The sequence below is a fragment of the Protomyctophum parallelum genome (genome assembly GCF_964188405.1).
Source record: "Protomyctophum parallelum genome assembly, chromosome: 8".
Classification (NCBI taxonomy): Eukaryota; Metazoa; Chordata; class Actinopteri; order Myctophiformes; family Myctophidae; genus Protomyctophum; species Protomyctophum parallelum.
This window is the reverse complement of record NC_139703.1, coordinates 24,945,708-24,959,972: the sequence shown is the minus strand read 5'-3', so window position 1 is coordinate 24,959,972 and position 14,265 is coordinate 24,945,708. Positions and strand designations below refer to the sequence as shown.

Below are 14,265 nucleotides of genomic sequence, written 5' to 3'. Positions count from 1 at the left end.
GTACCCTGCGGCCAGTTCCTCTGTGCACCACAGGGACTCTCTCCTCTCCCGTCAGAGAGTTGATGTCCAGCTTGGTTGGATCTTTACAACGATGTCTCCTCTGTTTGGGACGCTCCACGAAACCATGCAGCACCCCTCCTGACTGGGGGGGGAGAGAGAGAGAGAGAGAGAGAGAGAGAGAGAGAGAGAGAGAGAGAGGTGTCATGTCATAACTCATAACTTAATGTGTCAAGTCTGTATGATGTCATGATGTATTTAATACATTCTGAACGGGAACCCATTTTGGTGTTAGCATTATGTTATGCTTTAGCTATTGAAAAATAGCAGATATACAAGCTCATAGCACGCTACGAGCTTGTAGGTCTGCTATTTTTGAAAAATCAAAGAACGACTGACATTTTTAGAATCTGATCTCAGGTCAGAATGGGTTAATCAGACCAGTGTGTGTCCAGTGGAAACCTCGTATGAATCTGATCTCAGGTCAGAATGGGTTAATACATTCGCTCTGGAAATAATAATAATAATCTGAAGCTGCCTATAGCAGGGAAGACCTGAGAGAGAGAGAGAGAGAGAGAGTCATACGTGAGCGAAGGCAGGAAGCTCCATGCTGTACGCTGGGTTCTGTCTCAACCACTCCATCAGGCCCTTAGTGGCCGCCTCGCGCTCCATCAGCACCACCTCCGTCTGGCTCTGGGGCGGCGCCGCCTGGGGGGTCTCGGGGGGCGTCTGGGGGGCCGGCGACGGAGACGGGATGGTGGGAGGACCGGCGGGGCGGTCTGCCGCCGCCGCCGACGACGGAGAGGGGGTGGGAGAGGAGGTGGAGGAGGAAACGGAAGGGTGGCTGATCACCTTCACCCTGCCCTGTGCGGAGGAGAGGAGAGAATGAACAGTGCACACCAACAGACCTGTACAGAGGAGAGGAGTCTGTCGGTCTGTCTGTCTCTGTCTGTCGGTCATCCACCCACCTGTGCCTCAGGGAGGTGGAGCCCCCTCTTGGCGAACTCAGAGTACAGCGCCTCCACGTTTCTCCTCCTTCCTCTCCTCCTCCTGAGGGCGTCGTCGCCCCGCAGGCTCCCGTTTACGATCTGTCCCGTGACGGGATGGATCAGCCCCGCCTGGTGGGCACACATGAGAATTACACCCTATAACCCTAACCCAGTATACCATTATGAGAAGCAGGGTAGCGCTACTTAGCTAATTAGTCAGTTAAGTAGTTCTCTACCTGCAGGATGGTTGCCATGTCCAGAGGGGCCGTGATGGGGGGCGGGGCCTTGTGATGGACCGTCTCACTGGAGGAGGAGGAGGCGGAGTCTCCCGGAGGTTTGGTGAGGTCTATCGCCGCCTCCTGCATGGAGGGAGGCATGGCTAGCAGTAGCCCCGCCTCCTGCCAGCCATTCATCAGCATGTGAGAGGACGGGGCCACCACCGGCTCCGCCTTCTCTCCGGCAGAGGCGGGCGTGGCCTCGTAGTCGTACGACCTCCGACCTCCAGGAGCAGGCGTGGCCTCATAGTCGTACGACCTCCGACCTCCGGCTCGTTTCAGCTCAGGGAGGAAGGGCGGAGCCACCAGCCTCTCCTGCAACAGAGGCAAGGAGGTGAAGCGCCAAGCTCCGCCCCCACAGCCACCACCCCGTGGCTTGTACTGTCAGGTGGATGGTAGGTAGAGGGGTGGGTGGTAGAGAGGTGGGTGGGTGGTAGGTATAGTGGGGGGTGGAGGGAGGGGTGGTAGAGGGGTGGGTGGGTGGTAGAGAGGTGGGTGGTAGAGAGGATGGTGGGTGAATTGGTGGGTGGTAGAGAGGATGGTGGGTGAATGGGTGGGTGGTAGAGAGGATGGTGGGTGAATGGGTGGGTGGTAGAGAGGAGGGTGGGTGAATGGGTGGGTGGTAGAGAGGAGGGTGGGTGAATGGGTGGGTGGTAGAGAGGAGGGTGGGTGAATTGGTGGGTGGTAGAGAGGAGGGTGGGTGAATTGGTGGGTGGTAGAGAGGATGGTGGGTGAATTGGTGGGTGGTAGAGAGGATGGTGGGTGAATGGGTGGGTGGTAGAGAGGAGGGTGGGTGAATGGGTGGGTGGTAGAGAGGATGGTGGGTGAATGGGTGGGTGGTAGAGAGGAGGGTGGGTGAATGGGTGGGTGGTAGAGAGGAGGGTGGGTGAATGGGTGGGTGGTAGAGAGGAGGGTGGGTGAATTGGTGGGTGGTAGAGAGGAGGGTGGGTGAATTGGTGGGTGGTAGAGAGGAGGGTGGGTGAATTGGTGGGTGGTAGAGAGGATGGTGGGTGAATTGGTGGGTGGTAGAGAGGATGGTGGGTGAATTGGTGGGTGGTAGAGAGGATGGTGGGTGAATGGGTGGGTGGTAGAGAGGATGGTGGGTGAATTGGTGGGTGGTAGAGAGGATGGTGGGTGAATGGGTGGGTGGTAGAGGGGTGGGTGGGTGGTAGAGAGGAGGGTGGGTGAATGGGTGGGTGGTAGAGGGGTGGTAGAGAGGAGGGTGGGTGGTAGAGAGGAGGGTGGGTGGTAGAGGGGTGGGTGGTAGAGGGGTGGGTGGGTGAATGGGTGGGTGGTAGAGGGGTGGGTGGGTGGTAGAGGGGTGGGTGGTAGAGAGGAGGGTGGGTGAATGGGTGGGTGGTAGAGGGGTGGGTGGGTGGTAGAGGGGTGGGTGGTAGAGAGGAGGGTGGGTGAATGGGTGGGTGGTAGAGGGGTGGGTGGGTGGTAGAGGGGTGGGTGGGTGGTAGAGAGGAGGGTGGGTGGTAGAGAGGAGGGTGGGTGGTAGAGGGGTGGGTGGGTGAATGGGTGGGTGGTAGAGGGGTAGACAGAGACAGAGAGGTGTGCTTGTTGTTAACATACATATGGACACATACGGGTGATCAATATACAAATGGACACACATAGACGTGCACATAGAGGTGAGTTGGCGGACGGAATAGTTTATCACGGGTTAATGTACTGTTAGTACACTAACAGTACACGAACAGCACAAAACAGTACAAATCATTGCTGTTAGCCAACGGTTTGTGTTATGTCACCCCCCCCCCCCCCCTCCCCCCAACAAAAAAACTAAAAGAATACCACAGATTCTCACCTTGGGCAGTCTAGTGAGAGGGGGGGGGATGGAGAAGGGCAGGCCAGCATTGGGCTGCTGCACTCTGGCTTGAACGGGGACAGATCCTCCTGGGCCTGCAGGGCTGGATCCTGGGGCTGTGGTAGACTGCAGGAAGCTGGCTCGGTGGTGCTGATGCTGGGCCAGGCTGTTGGCCAGGCAGGGGTTGGTAGCCAGGGGGCTGGGGTTGGTAGCGGGGGGGCTGGGGTTGGTAGCCAGGGAGCTAGAGTTGGTAGCTAGGGAGCTAGAGTTCGTTGCTAGGGAGCTAGAGTTGGTAGCTAGGGAGCTGGGGTTGGTAGCTAGGGAGCTAGAGTTGATAGCTAGGGAGCTGGGGTTGGTAGTCAGGGAGCTGGGGTTGGTAGCCAGGGAGCTGGGGTTGGTAGTCAGGGAGCTGGGGTTGGTAGCCAGGGAACAGGGTGATTCGTACTGCTGGTTGGATGAAGGCCACTTCCCTTTCAGGATGGCGTGGCAGATGCTGTCCAAGCGATTGATGATCACTCGGTCCTGTAGGGGGCAGCATAATGGCCGCAGGCTTTAGTTAAAAAAACAAAAACAAATCCAACAAGAAACAAAATGTCGACTTAGACATTAATTTTAATGTGTGCCTGCAGACACTTCCGGTGGTTCTTCCGGTCTTTTGGATTCCTCGTACCCATGAATAAGGGGTTAGGCAGAGTTTCTGGTCTCTATGACCACTTCCAGGTAAAACCGGAAGTGAACCGATCCACTTCCAGGTTGCACCATTGAACTCCACACCCCTGCAGTTAATTAAGTGTGGGTGGTCTAAGCAATCAGATCGGAAAAACTTTAATGTCAGACAGAGGCTGGGCCAGGCTAGCCCAATCACAGAGGCTGGGTCAGGCTAGCCCAATCACACAGGCTGGGCCAGGCTAGCCCAATCACACAGGCTGGGCCAGGCTAGCCAAATCACACAGGCTGGGCCAGGCTAGCCCAATCACACAGGCTGGGCCAGGCTAGCCCAATCATGGCATAGTGGAAGGTAAACTTGGATGTATGTATTTACTGGACCACTAACCCTGGCTGTAAAGATATGAGTTACTGAAGTTACTGAATGAGTTACTATGTGAGCTACACAACCAGATAATCTGCATTATCTCATGCGTTGCTAGCCCATGGTTATCTAAATTCTAAAGCACCCCCTCGAAAGAGGCTTATCCTTCTAATAAAAGGTACTGGGTAATTGCATGAGTCGACTAAGAAGGTGTATTTCACAGTTATTCCTAATGAATGTGAACTGTTTTTTGTATTGTATTTAAAAAAAGAAAAGAAAAGTGTGACATATTTAAATGTGGTTTGAACCACGAGAAAGTCGCTGTCCTCGTGTGCTGTTGGACATTTAAATCATGCTTACTTTCTACGTAACAGTTTGCCAGAGTAATGTTGCTCCAAAGTAACGTGACCTTTGGCCACTCCGAGAATACAGAAGTGATTGACAGTACCTTTGGCCAATCAGAGAAGGAGTAAAGGGCTTTTTCCTGCAGCAGCTGAGCGATGGTCGGCTCCCTGGAGTCATGAAGGTCTGGAAGAGCAAACATCTCTACGGCCACTAGAGGGAGACAAATAGATGAGTTAACACTAACCCTGCAAACATCCCAGACACATGACACATGACACATTGACCCTCAAGATTTGGGATTAACTCATGTACATGTATATGTCTATCCATGTACATGAGTTAATCCCAAATCTTGAGGGTCAATAACTATGTAATATATAATAATATTTGAATATATAATAACTATTACATTTATAATATATAACATATGAATATATAATAACTATTTTGAGGGTCATACCTGGTGTTTTGGGTCGCTCCTCCTTCACCTGGCCTGCCCTGACATCCAGTCCATCCGGATGCTCCACCGTGCTGTCGGCTTCCAACAGCTCCTGCTTGGCTTCTGTTTTGATGTCAGGATAGGTGGTGAAGTCCAGATCTTCAGGCTTGGTCTCAGGTTTCATCTCAGAACTATCTGGATAAGCAGCAAACCCAAGTTCTTCCTGTTTGGCCTCATGTTTGATCTCAGAGCTGTCTGGGAACGCTTCGAACCCAAGACCTTCTGGCTTTATGTCAGGCTTGAGCTCAGCACTGTCCGGATAAGCAGCCAAACCAACAGCCTCTGGCTTGACCTCAGTTTTAATCTCAGAGCCTGCTGAGCAAGAGGTCTCCATGGCTTCTAGCTTCACATCAGAATAGCTGAAATCCTGCTCGGTTTTGGTTATCAAGCTCTCAGGTCCCAGAAGGCTTGTGAGTTTGACTTCCGAGCTGTTGGGGTACGTGGGTATCTCTACTTCCATAGCCTCCATCTTGGTCTCCTCCGCTTTGATTGGCAGATCCAGTGGGTGTGTTTTCTCGGGGAGAACGTCAGGCAGGGTGGAGTCAGGTTTATTGAGGCACATCTCCTCTAGGGACAATCCCACAGTTTGATGCTTTGTGTCGCCACCGTCTTGACCTTTGCCCTCACAGCATTTCTGATCCAGAGAGAGCTCCGTTTTGAAGCAACCTCCATCTTGGTCCTTATCAGACGGAGCTGTAGCGAGTAACATGGAGCAGGGTTCAGGTTCTAAACCTTCCTTGTCCACTGCAGGACACAGGTCCACTTGGTCTTCTAACACCGAGTGCACTTTGGACTGTTCCACCATTCCTTCTGTTACTCTGTCCATGGAGCTCCCCTGTGGTTCCTCCATGGCCTCAGGACACCCAAGGCTAGCCTCCTGCTCCAGCTTTCCCAAGAAAGGATACTCTTGGTCGGGTAAGTCTTCCTGATGGTCCCCTTGACTGAGGTTCCCCTGGACGGTCTCCAGTCCTGCTAGGCTTGGATCCATGACGGTCTCCTGCCCTGCTAGGCTTGGATCCATGGGATCAGCAGCACCTACAAGAAAGCAGGGATGTTTAAAGTTAGCACCAGAAAAGGAACTGATTGACCTTCTATGAATACATTTGGAGTGTGTGTATATACTAGAGGTTCGGGCCATTACGCAAACCTCACATCTCCGCTACGTGGCCCTCACATTTATCTTTCTGCCTCTATCCAGTCTTTTCTTCTCCTCTCATGCTCTGAGTCTCCTCTGCTCCTCTCCTCCCCTCCCCAACCTTTTCTCTCTCTCCCTACCTCTCTCTCCGCCACTATATTGGCACAAACGTTATGCAAAGCTCAGCCTCTCTCTCATGAGCCAGGAATTCAGCCAATCACATTATGCAGACAATTTGGCATACACAATACATGCTCTCCTCTCCACTCCCACCTTCCTCCTTCCTTCCTAGATATTATATATTATATAACACCCGGGAATCGAACCCGGGTCTTCCACTTGGAAACATCTTAACCACTAAGCCAAAGGGATAACCCCATGGCTCAGGAGATATATTAGACTTTTAGGCCCTGAGGCTGAGGTTTTGAGCCACTCTGCTGCACACACTGCTGAGAGAGGTATGTAGGTAGGTAGGTAGATATAGATAGATACATATATAGATATATATAGATATATACCTTCTAGAACCTCGTCTCCTGGTTGCCGTGGCGACGCTCCTTCGTCCTTCTCAAACTCAAAGCCCTCAGCCCCTCCCTCCTCCTCTTCCTCCTCAGGATTGGCTAGGCTGTCTGTGACATCAGAGTGGCTCAGCCTATCCTGGGGTGGCTGGGCAGTGATGTCCGAGAGGGAGAGAGGAGGAGGCGGTGCATAGGGTGGAGGAGGGCTCGCTGTGAGGTCCTGTCAATCGAATAAAACCACAGTCATTACATTGTCCAATCAGATAAAACAGACATTAACCAATTACATGCCATCACCATTGACGGCACTCTGGAGCCAGTGCCAACAAAATGATTGAAAAAAGCCGCAAAGAAGACCCCGTGATTTGCCCCTGTGAACCGGAAGTAGGAATCAGCCATTTTGGAGTCACTGTGTGTCCCCTTCTCTAGCGTTAGAAACGCTGATAAACTCATATCACCACAATCTGAGCATCAATTCTGATTACGTGTTGGGGCTTGTTTGTAAAGTGTAGTTGCTTATTTGGGCTTGCTTCCTAATGTTGATTATACCAGTGATTCCCACGTTTTATTTTTTAAGTAGCCGAAGTGGTTTCTTTTGGGCTTAAATGTAGCCTATAAATGTTCAGCCCGGTCCGACAACAAAGCCTGTGAAATGTTTGACAAACATGGCCTGGCCCGGCTGAAATCTGAAGCTTTAGCACCGATGCCTCCGAATGGAAGAACAATAATGAAGAGATCTACCTCTACGTTCTTATTGTTAAAATAAAATGCTAGTGTTTACATGACTTGACTGTTTACTGTATTCCTGCGACTTAAACAAAAACAATCGTTTTCAACTGGGAAAGGAAACGTTTCAAGCATGCAAGTAGAAAGTAAAAAAATCACACCCGTGTGAACCGAGTGGTGCAAGTCCCCTCTCTCTCTCTCCCCCTCTCTCTCTATCAACAGTGCAGCACTGTCTCTCTCTCTCTGTTTCTGGCGCCCCTACTGGCCCCTACTGGTACATACTCGTGCTCATTAACGTCACATAGGCGGACACAGAGTCACAGAGTCACAGACATTGCTGTTCTTTGAAGTGGTTGCACCACAAATAATTAAAGTGAGCGGTAATTTTTACAATATTTTTGTGGGGCAAGTGGCCATGACCTGAGGGAAAGTAGAACATGACCTGCACTTTCCCGACTGGCAAGTGCCTCTGAAACCTTAGTGTCAACCCCTGCGATGACTCCACCCCTCCCCCCACACACCTTGAACAGCATGTAAGTGGATGACCCCACCCCTCCCCCCACACACCTTGAACAGCATGTAAGTGGATGACCCCACCCCTCCCCCCACACACCTTGAACAGCATGTAAGTGGATGACTCCACCCCTCCCCCCACACACCTTGAACAGCATGTAAGTGGATGACTCCACCCCTCCCCCCACACACCTTGAACAGCATGTAAGTGGATGACTCCACCCCTCCCCCCACACACCTTGAACAGCATGTAAGTGGATGACTCCAGCGGCTCCACCACTGCACCGCCCGCAGACGGTTGAGGAGGGAGGCCCAGGCATTCCTCCAGAGTTGCTCCTTCCTCTGCGGCTGCGTCTCCTCCCGTCTGCGCAGACGGCTGAGGAGGGAGGCCCAGGCATTCCTCCAGAGTCGCTCCCTCCTCGGCGGCTGCGTCCACCGCCTGCGCCTCCTCCTCGTCCTCCTCCAGGAAGCTGGGGGTCAGGATGGGGTCGGCCTCGTTGAACATGTGGTGGGCGGGGCTTGAGTGGTCTGTGCCCCACGGAGCCTGGAGAGACGGGAGCCAATCAGATTAGAGATTGTTCACTATGCTGATTGGTTCACTGCTGATGGTTCACTATTATTGATGGTTCACTATTGATGTTTCACCAACTCAATGTCTGCCAAGGACTTAATTAACTTCTTTTTTATCAACTCCCACAGCGCAATTAAAAAATGTATAGAAACTGGCAGTCAGGGCCTTTTTGCGCCCCCTAGTGGCGATGGAAGAGTAATGGTTCACTAATAAAGTCCAACCTTGACCTTGAGCTGTACCTGTAACTGGTCCAGTTCCATGGACGGCGGCATCAGTTCGCTCTCCTCCGAGGTTCCCTGCCCCCCGACCAGGAGGGCGTGGCTCCTCAGAGGGCCGTCCAGGAGGCCCAGAGTTCCGCCCCCGTACGAGTTGAGCATGCTCTGTCCGCCCGCCGCAGACTTGAAGGGGAACCCGTTCAGGACGTCTTTGGACGACTTGCCCAGCTCCAGGCCCTCGTCCAGGAAGTCCCCCCCACCCCTCCCGCCCAGCCCGGGGGGCGGGGGAGGGGAGGCCGAACCCGGGGCCCCCACCAGCGGCTCGGCGGGGGGAGGCGGGGGCTGGGAGGAAGCGGAGGGAGCAGCGGGGGGACCATTGGGGGGGCTGTGGTGATGGTGGTGGTGGAAGTGGTGGTGATGGTGGTGGTGATAGTGGGCGGCGGCATCGTACAGACAGCAGTGGGGCGGGTTAGCCAGCGCGGGATTGGCCCCCGGCGGCTGATGGTGATGATGATGAGGGTGGAGGTGATGAGGGTGGAGGTACAGCGCCTGGCTCTCCCTCTCCTTCTGGACGTACGTCCTGTGAGCGTCCAGGAAGCTGAGCTGCGGGTCGTTCAGGATGTAGTAGTCGGTGCGACTCAGGCCGTGGCGTGCCGCGCCCAGCAGGAGGTCGCGGTCGTGTTTGCCGCCGCACTCCCACCACACGGGGAGGTAGAGGGAGGGCCGGCACAGCTGGAGGCGGGACGACAGCAGAGGGTGGCGCAGCACCTGGCATTATGGGAAATGGAGTTTGTTTATAAATAAACACACACACACCAGGGCTCCAGCGTGCGACCTATTAGGTCGCATATGCGACTTAATTTCTTAATATGCGAATTGAATTTGAACGAGGTCGCACCGGTGCTACTTATTGCTTTCACTCCCAGCCTCAACCATGAAGCATGGGCATTAGCGCGATAATAAAATATTACTTTATTCTCGCTCATTCCGCGCCTCCTCTCTCTCTCTTTCTCGCTCCCTCTCTCTCTCTGCCTGTCTGTCTGCACCGGTCTGCACACGACATGCGTGAGTTCAACAGCGGCGGCGCGCTCACTGATCAACCCCGAAAAAAACGAAACTGATTTCAGCATCGGCTGTTGTATAAGTTTCCCTGGAGCGCACACTTAGCACACATTTTACAACTATGATGACGCATGCTGTGCATTGCTGTCGCTGAATCCACAGAGACAGCAGACACAACATATGCGCCTCGTCCCCGACCCCAAACACGGTAAACTTGTTGTTGAAAAATAGCTTCCAATAGCTTGTTATTTTGCGTCGAGTAGCGCTGTGTGCAGGCCATAGACCTATACAAAAAAAAGTTGGTGCTACCTAATTTGTGGTGGCGCTACCAACTGAAAAGGTAGGTGGCACCAGTGCTACCTGTGAAAAAGTTAGTCTGGAGCCCTGACACACACACACACACTGTATTGACCTAGCCTTGCGTAGCGATACAAATATAAGTGCGTGGATATTAGTCTTGTCCCTCTCAGTATTATTATTATTTTTTGCAATGTCCCGCCCCATATTTGCATACTGGGCCCTGGTTGGTTATAGCCTGGTTCCAGACGAATCACAACTTCGGCCGTGAAGTCCTCCCACAATTGAGAGAGGCCTGACTGGTGACTGCAGACCAAAATTGCTTTAATCATAATGCCTGCTAGATGTTTTAAACTCACAGATACTGCCGTTCTGTTACTGGACGCCAAAAAGGCCTTTGATAGGGTAGAGTGGCCTTATCTCTTTGAAATATTAGGGTTAGGGTATATTATTTATAGTATAATTATATTACCTGTTCTCTGATCTTGCACAGCAGCTCGATGCGGTATAGTGTACTAACCGGTTCTCTGATCTTGTATAGTATAGGTTTACGGTTGTCCCAATCTGATCAGGTGATCGGAAATCGGAACCATCACTTCATTTTCAAATGATGGGAATCAGATGGGGAGCAAAAAGGGTTGGGGTTTAGTCTATAGTGTATACCTGTTCTCTGATCTTGCGAAGCAGCTCGATGCGGTAGAGAGTCCTCGCTGCTCTTTCTTCTGTTAGAGGTTCTACTACGACTGTAGGATCTACCATAGCTGGAGACAGAGAGAGAGAGAGAGAGAGAGAGACAGAGAGGGAGAATAGGGGGGTGTAAGAAGCTAGAAAGCAGGTCGGAACAGACCGACCGACAGACATAAATATCACCTTTTTAAATAAACATTTTTAAATTAACAAATTGAGCATGTCTGAAACATTTGAGTGCTTGTGTGTTAGTGTGTGTAATACCTTCATCCTTCCTAGGGGGCAGTCTACAGGCCGTCCTACACATGCTAACAAAGGAGGTGAAGTATGTCTCCAGACTTCGGTCGGTCTTCCTCTCCAGACGAGCCAGAGCTCTGAAGTGAGTCCAGTCGAAGCTCTTCCTGTCAGGGTCGTACATCACCCCGAAGGACGACACGGTGCGGTAGAAATCGGCCTGCTCCCGACGGGTCCACCTTAACACGCACACGCACGCACGCACACACACACACACACATTAACTCATCTACTTGATGACTTTTATGAATCTTTGATGTTTTTACACTAGATGGCGCTCTTGGCTAACGGTTGATCCACCGCTGTACGAGGCACGAGGACACCACGTGGTAAAAAGCGCATCCCATCCGATTCCATGCTGGATTATTATTTTGTTTTATCTTTCTCATATTTGTCTTCCTGGAACGTTCCACTTTTGCTGCAGCTGCCATTTAATTTTCAATGGGATCTAACTATAGAACACATGGACGATCGTCTTTCCTTTCACTCGGTAGGTCATATCCCCTAACGCTGTTAAAAGGAATTTATATAACGCACAATTAACACGTTAACTTTGACAGCCTTAGTTATTATTGTGACCATATAAGGAGATAATAACTTACCTTCTCTGCCACTCCAGGAACAGAGGGTCGGGGTCAGGGTGAGGGGTCACCATGGAACAGCGCCTCAGCTCCTCCCCTAGTTGCCACGCCCCGTGGTGACTGGTCCCGCCCCCGTGGTGACTTGCCCCGCCTCCTCCTCCGCCCCCGTGGTGACTAGCCCCACCTCCTCCTCCGCCCCCCATCGCCATGGCGACCAGGCCGTCGGTCAACAGGAAGTGGTCGCGGCGCAGCGTGAAGCGCTGGTACGCCGTGATCAGACGCCGCAGCCTCGCCGTGAGCGCGGGCCCCGTCGGCCACAGGGGCCGCTCCGCCACGATGCTTCCTGTTCCCGTTAGGTCACTTCCTGTTCCTGTTACCAACGTCAGGGATGGCGTCGTCGTGGAGACCAGTGTGCTGCCGTACATCTCACCTGAGGGACAATTATTAATGACCTCTGACCTTCTGAGACAATTATTAATGACCTCTGAGACAATTATTAATGTGAGACCAATCAGTGATCAATTAGTCTCACCTGTAAGAGTGCTGTCCGGTTTGTCTGAGGTATCAGTTCTGGAGCATGTCTCCTCCTGGACGCACAAAAAATTTGCATAATTTTTGTTTAAACAAAAATAATACATAAAAACAAACAAACCCGTCCACTCCAGTGCTAACTACATTTTATAGAAATAGTTCCTAACGCTATGGTCCACCATGGGTCCATAGTAGGGATGTGCCGATGAGACATTTTGTGTACCGATATCAATATACGATAAAATGTATTCCGGTTATGTACCAATATTACCGATGTCGATCTCATTCTGTATTGAACAATGATTAATTAATTATTCATCTCTATCACTAGTCCATAGCGTTAATAAGGAGACAACCGAAACAACGTTTCCAGTGATCTGTTTCTACAGTCTTCTGCTCTCACCTTACAACTCTCATCTCTCGCTTCTCCTGCGTCTGTTCTGGTCTCTGCTTCAGCCTTCACTTCGTCACTCTTACACGCACCGACGCTGCGCACGCGCACACATGCACACATGCACACACACGCACACGCACACACGCACACACACACACACACACACACACACACACACAAAAAAAACAGGAGTTGCATCATGATTTGATAGAGTTCTAGTTCCAATAAGTACATAATTTTATAAAGTTCTAGTTCCAATAAGTATATCATTTTATAGAGTTCTAGTTCCAATAAGTCATAGAGTTCTAGTTCCAATAAGTATATCATTTTATAGAGTTCTATTTATAAACTCATCTGGTCATTTTTTTGGTTTCATCACTTCCAATTTCACTTTTCATTGTGTGAGTTCTCTGATTGGTCCAATTCCATTTATATGTAGCTTCATCATTTAACACAAGGTGACTAGAGCAACAAAACAAACACTGTTACCTGTCAGTTAGGTCGACGCCCCCCTCCCCTCCTCCCTGCTCATTGGTCAGAGCTGTGATATCGGGCCCCTCCTCTCCTCCCTCATTGGTCAGAGCGGTGACACAGGGCCCTTCCTCTCCTCCCTCATTGGTCAGAGCGGTGACATCAGGCACCTCCCCTCCTCCCTGCTCATGGGTCAGAGCTGTGACATCGGGCCCCTCCCCTCCTCCTTCATTGGTCAGAGCGGTGACATCAGGCCCCTCCCCTCCTCCCTGTTCATTGGTCAGATTGATGACATCAGGCCCCTCCCCTCCTCCCTGTTCATTGGTCAGAGTGATGACATCGGGCCCCTCCCCTCCTCCCTCATTGGTCAGAGCGGCGACATCGGGCATCCCCACCCTCTCCAGGAAACACAGCTCTGGGTCTGCTCGCATGGCGTTGTAGCGCTCATAACCTGCATACACACGCACGCAGGCACGCACACACACACACACAAACACACACACACACACAGTTACATAGGGAAACACACAAACAATAGAAACTGTAGAGCCTGTACTGCTCCGACACCTGGAGAAGTTTGGAGTAGGACACCGCATCCTCAGGTTGTACTGCAACAGTTCTATCATCCCCAGGTTGTGGAGGTATTCTATCAGTCTGTGTCACAGTCTGGTGTGGGAACTGTACTGCTCGAGAAAATATCAGCCTACGGTGAAAAGTGCGTAATGAGAGGCGTGCTCCCCGAGCTCCAGGGACTGTACAACAAGCGGTGCGTAGCCAAAGCCTAGCGCATCAAGGACAAGCACCACCCAAGTCACAGACTGTTCAACCGGTTTCCTCTACAGCTGCTGCAAAAGATGCAACAGCTGCAAATGCTCTGTGTAGCTTTGCATCTTTACGTCTGCCCGTGTGAACGCAGCATGAGGAACCGCTTCCACCCGACATCCGTCAGATTGCTGAACAAGGCATGAGCCTGGCGCCAGACTCATGTCCCCCCTCCTCCCCACCCCCTCACCATGTTTATGAACACCAATCAGGAGACACTTGTCTGCATCTGCATCCCACCATGAAGCTGGAATCTCCATGTAGTCAATGTCTGGTAGAGAGAACTCCACTTTACTGAAACACAGACAGAGAGAGAGAGAGAGAGAGAGAGAGAGAGAGACACTGAAACACAGAGAGAGATAACCCTAGCAGCTACAGCATCAATAACCTCGCTTGGACCAATTCCATTTTACCATCTTTAGCTTAATCATTTAACACAAGGTGGCTGGAGCAACACAACAAAGACTTCATAGCTAGAGTGAACGCAGCAAGCGTGTGTG

At 51.7% G+C, this 14,265-nt stretch overlaps 1 protein-coding gene across 1 annotated transcript in view; it reads right to left on the bottom strand.

The window, feature by feature from the left end:
- chd6 (chromodomain helicase DNA binding protein 6) overlaps positions 1 to 14,265 on the bottom strand; it is a 67,666-nt gene that overhangs the window by 5,859 nt on the left and 47,542 nt on the right. Inside the window, exons 30-47 of the mRNA XM_083772074.1 lie at positions 13,956 to 14,059; positions 13,324 to 13,394; positions 12,962 to 13,020; positions 12,482 to 12,566; positions 12,080 to 12,134; positions 11,569 to 11,977; positions 10,937 to 11,145; positions 10,649 to 10,746; positions 8,651 to 9,394; positions 8,079 to 8,384; positions 6,602 to 6,821; positions 4,910 to 5,983; positions 4,553 to 4,659; positions 3,075 to 3,596; positions 1,223 to 1,642; positions 966 to 1,115; positions 583 to 861; positions 5 to 142 (exon numbers count right to left, since the gene is read on the bottom strand). Of these exons, the coding sequence (XP_083628200.1) occupies positions 5 to 142; positions 583 to 861; positions 966 to 1,115; positions 1,223 to 1,642; positions 3,075 to 3,596; positions 4,553 to 4,659; positions 4,910 to 5,983; positions 6,602 to 6,821; positions 8,079 to 8,384; positions 8,651 to 9,394; positions 10,649 to 10,746; positions 10,937 to 11,145; positions 11,569 to 11,977; positions 12,080 to 12,134; positions 12,482 to 12,566; positions 12,962 to 13,020; positions 13,324 to 13,394; positions 13,956 to 14,059 (5,050 nt within the window). The remainder of the gene's footprint in view (positions 1 to 4; positions 143 to 582; positions 862 to 965; positions 1,116 to 1,222; positions 1,643 to 3,074; positions 3,597 to 4,552; positions 4,660 to 4,909; positions 5,984 to 6,601; positions 6,822 to 8,078; positions 8,385 to 8,650; positions 9,395 to 10,648; positions 10,747 to 10,936; positions 11,146 to 11,568; positions 11,978 to 12,079; positions 12,135 to 12,481; positions 12,567 to 12,961; positions 13,021 to 13,323; positions 13,395 to 13,955; positions 14,060 to 14,265) is intronic.